This window comes from Eretmochelys imbricata, chromosome 24, assembly GCF_965152235.1.
Source record: "Eretmochelys imbricata isolate rEreImb1 chromosome 24, rEreImb1.hap1, whole genome shotgun sequence".
NCBI classification, from domain to species: domain Eukaryota; kingdom Metazoa; phylum Chordata; order Testudines; family Cheloniidae; genus Eretmochelys; species Eretmochelys imbricata.
In genome coordinates this window covers 21,025,365-21,028,738 of record NC_135595.1, presented here as the reverse complement: position 1 = coordinate 21,028,738, position 3,374 = coordinate 21,025,365, and the positions used below count along the sequence as shown (strand labels likewise).

Genomic DNA, 3,374 nt, shown 5'->3' with positions numbered 1-3,374 from the left:
GCCAATTGTAGCATCTCTCCCAGGCCCCATTCCCTGCCCCTCTGAGCCAGCCCCTCCCCGCCAGGGGACAGGCCCCGGCCCCATTCCCTGCCCCTCTGAGCCAGCCCCTCCCCGCCAGGGGACAGGCCCCGGCCCCATTCCCGGCCCCGGCCCCATTCCCTGCCCCTCTGAGCCAGCCCCTCCCCGCCAGGGGACAGGCCCCGGCCCCATTCCCTGCCCCTCTGAGCCAGCCCCTCCCCGCCAGGGGACAGGCCCCGGCCCCATTCCCTGCCCCTCTGAGCCAGCCCCTCCCCGCCAGGGGACAGGCCCCGGCCCCATTCCCTGCCCCTCTGAGCCAGCCCCTCCCCACCAGGGGACAGGCCCCGGCCCCGGCCCCATTCCCTGCCCCTCTGAGCCAGCCCCTCCCCGCCAGGGGACAGGCCCCGGCCCCATTCCCTGCCCCTCTGAGCCAGCCCCTCCCCGCCAGGGGACAGGCCCCGGCCCCATTCCCTGCCCCTCTGAGCCAGCCCCTCCCCGCCAGGGGACAGGCCCCGGCCCCATTCCCTGCCCCTCTGAGCCAGCCCCTCCCCGCCAGGGGACAGGCCCCGGCCCCATTCCCTGCCCCTCTGAGCCAGCCCCTCCCCGCCAGGGGACAGGCCCCGGCCCCATTCCCTGCCCCTCTGAGCCAGCCCCTCCCCACGAGGGGACAGGCCGGGGCCCCATTCCCTGCCCCTCTGAGCCAGCCCCTCCCCGAGAGGGGACAGGCCCTGGGCCCCATTCCCTTGGAATCACCTGGGGCCTTAAATAAACAGGAGGGACAGTTCCTGGGGGGCTGGCCCCTCCCTCGTACCCCACCTCTTGAACACCCCACTCTATGGAGGGGGAGGGGCCACCTCTGTCCTCCATAGGACACTCCCCCCCCATCTCCTTTCCTGGCAAGAACCAAGGCCCTGTGTGGGGCAGCCCCCCCCTTTCCCAGTGGGGCAGGGGACAGGGGGCGCTATAGGGTTAAATGGGGGTTTTGGGGGTAGGTGGAGGCTGGGGCATGTGGTGTGGGGTTTTCTAGCGGGGGAGGGGGCAGGGGCATGAGGGGGGCTATGGGCTGGGAAGGAGGGTTTGCTCGGGGGCAGGGTAGGATGAGGGGGTCCCACTGCTGGAGGTGCTGTGGGGGGCAGCAGCTGTGGGTGGGGGTATGAATGGGGGGAAGTGGGGGGTTGTTACTGGGGGATATTCTGACCTGGGGGGTAACGGGATCAGGGCACTGGGGGCAGCTCTGGGGGGGTTAGCAGGGGATGGGGGGGCTATGGTGTGGGGATCATGGGCGAAGTGGGTTGTGGGGGGGTGGGAGGGGACTATTATGGGCTGGATTTTTCCCGGGGCCGGAGGTGCTGGGGGCGGGACTATTTCCCCTCCCGGCGGAGGGATCCCTCTGTTCTCTCGGCGCGCGCAGCTCTGCGCCGCGGCGGCTGGGCGGAGGGATCCGCGGGAAGAAGCCCCGGCCCGGAGGCGCAGACCGGACAAGATGGCGGCGCTGGCGCGGCGCGGGGTGGCCGGGCGGGGCCGGTGAGCGGTGCGCGGGGCCCGCGGGGCGGGGCGAGGCCGAGGCGGCCCCGGAGCCGGGACAGGAGGCGGCCCAGGTGAGGGGGGGGGGGAGGCGGGTCTTACGTAAAGGACGTAGGGGCGCCGAGGGATAAGCGCGCTAAGTACGCCAAGCGCGTACGTCATGTTCGGGAATAGCAGTTAGGAAAGGCGTGCTACGCACACGCCGTAAACAAGCGCTGAATTTGCGCAAATGACGTAAAGGGCTCCCTCCGCGGCCGCCAGGGGGCGCCACGTGACCAGCTGACAGGCGCGGGGACGGGTGCGCACGTTGCGTAGGACAGCCGGGCAGCTGCGCAAACGGCGGAACGCGCTGCCTAGAGCGCAAGGTACGCGGGCGTGGAAGCGCGGCCGCCCCCGAGAGTGGTGAGGTGACTACGCAAACGGCGTAAAGATGGGTCGGGAATAACAGCCGGGGGGTGATGGCGGGGCTGAGACCCGAGGAATCTAGTACGCCGCCGCTCCCCACAACACCCCTCCCCCACAATACACTGCCCCTCCCCCACAACACCCCTCCCCCACCCCATAGCACCCCCGCCCCTCCCCCACCCACCGCAACACCCCTCCCCCACCCCATAGCACCCCGCCCCTCCCCCACCCACCGCAACACCCCTCCCCCACCCCTAATACCCCGCCCCTCCCCCACCCGCCCCATAAAACCCCGCCCACTCATCCCCCCACTCTCGGTGGCCCCCGGGCTCTGGGCTGTGGGGTGCCTGACCCCCGTCTCTCCCCAGCTGCGCCAGGATGGCCCCGGCCCGCGACCGGCTGCTCTTCCGCTTCCCCGGCTACGGGGACGGGGTGCTGCGGCGCATGGACCAGCTGCGGGCGCAGCGGCGGTTCTGCGACGTGACCGTGCAGGTGAACGAGCTGCGGGTGCCGGGGCACCGCGTGGTCTTCGCCGCCTGCTCCCCCTTCCTGCGCGACCAGTTCCTGCTCAGCGACTCGCCCGAGGTGTCCGTCTCGCTCCTGCAGAGCCCCGAGATCGGCCGCCGGCTGCTGCTCTCCTGCTACACCGGCTGCCTCGAGGTGCCGCTGCCCGAGCTGGTCCACTACCTGGCGGCCGCCTCCTTCCTGCAGATGGGCCACGTGGTGGAGCGCTGCACGCAGGCCGTCGCCCGCTACCTGGCGCCCAGGGCCGGGGGGCAGCGGGCGGGCCGCGGGGAGGAGGAGAAGGGGGGCCCCCCCAGCCCCCTGCCCGTGCGGCGGCGGCAGGACGGGGCGGAGCGGGCCGGGGATTTGCTGGCGGGCCGCAGCAGCCCCTCGTCCCCGGAGATCTCCCTGCCCCTCGTCGACTCGGCCGTGCGGAGCAGCCGCGGCGCCCTGCAGGGCTGCGGCGACGAGCAGGTGGCGCCGGGGGGGCCCTGCCCCCCGCCGGGGGGGCTGTGGCGGGGCTGCCCCCTGCGCCGGCGCCCCCTGGAGCCGGCCCGGAAGGACAGGCCGGCGGGGCTGGGGGCGGCCAGGAAGGCGCCCGAGCTGGAGCGGCCCTACCGCTGCCCGCGCTGCCAGGGCCTGTTCCCCCAGCTGGCCGGCTTCGCGAGCCACGTGCGGGAGCACCGGCTCTTCCTCTGCCTGCGCTGCGCCAAGCTCTTCTCCCAGAAGAGCAACCTGACGCGGCACCTACGGGTGCACTCCGGCTTCAAGCCCTTCCAGTGCCCCGTCTGCCGCAAGCGCTTCACGCAGAACGCCACGCTGCAGGACCACCTCAACCTGCACAGCGGCCGCAAGCCGCACCGCTGCAACTACTGCGCCGTGCACTTCACCCACAAGCCCGGCCTGCGGCGCCACCTCAAGGA

General features: G+C 72.6%; 1 protein-coding gene across 1 annotated transcript; it reads left to right on the top strand.

The window, feature by feature from the left end:
* Positions 1-1,492: 1,492 nt before the first annotated feature.
* On the top strand, positions 1,493-3,372 carry LOC144279427 (uncharacterized; the record flags this gene model as incomplete). Its single annotated transcript, XM_077840925.1, has 2 exons — positions 1,493-1,542; positions 2,316-3,372. Coding segments are annotated over exons 1-2 (1,098 nt in total), but the record flags the coding sequence as incomplete, so codon positions are not given.
* Between the last annotated feature and the right edge of the window lie 2 nt (positions 3,373-3,374).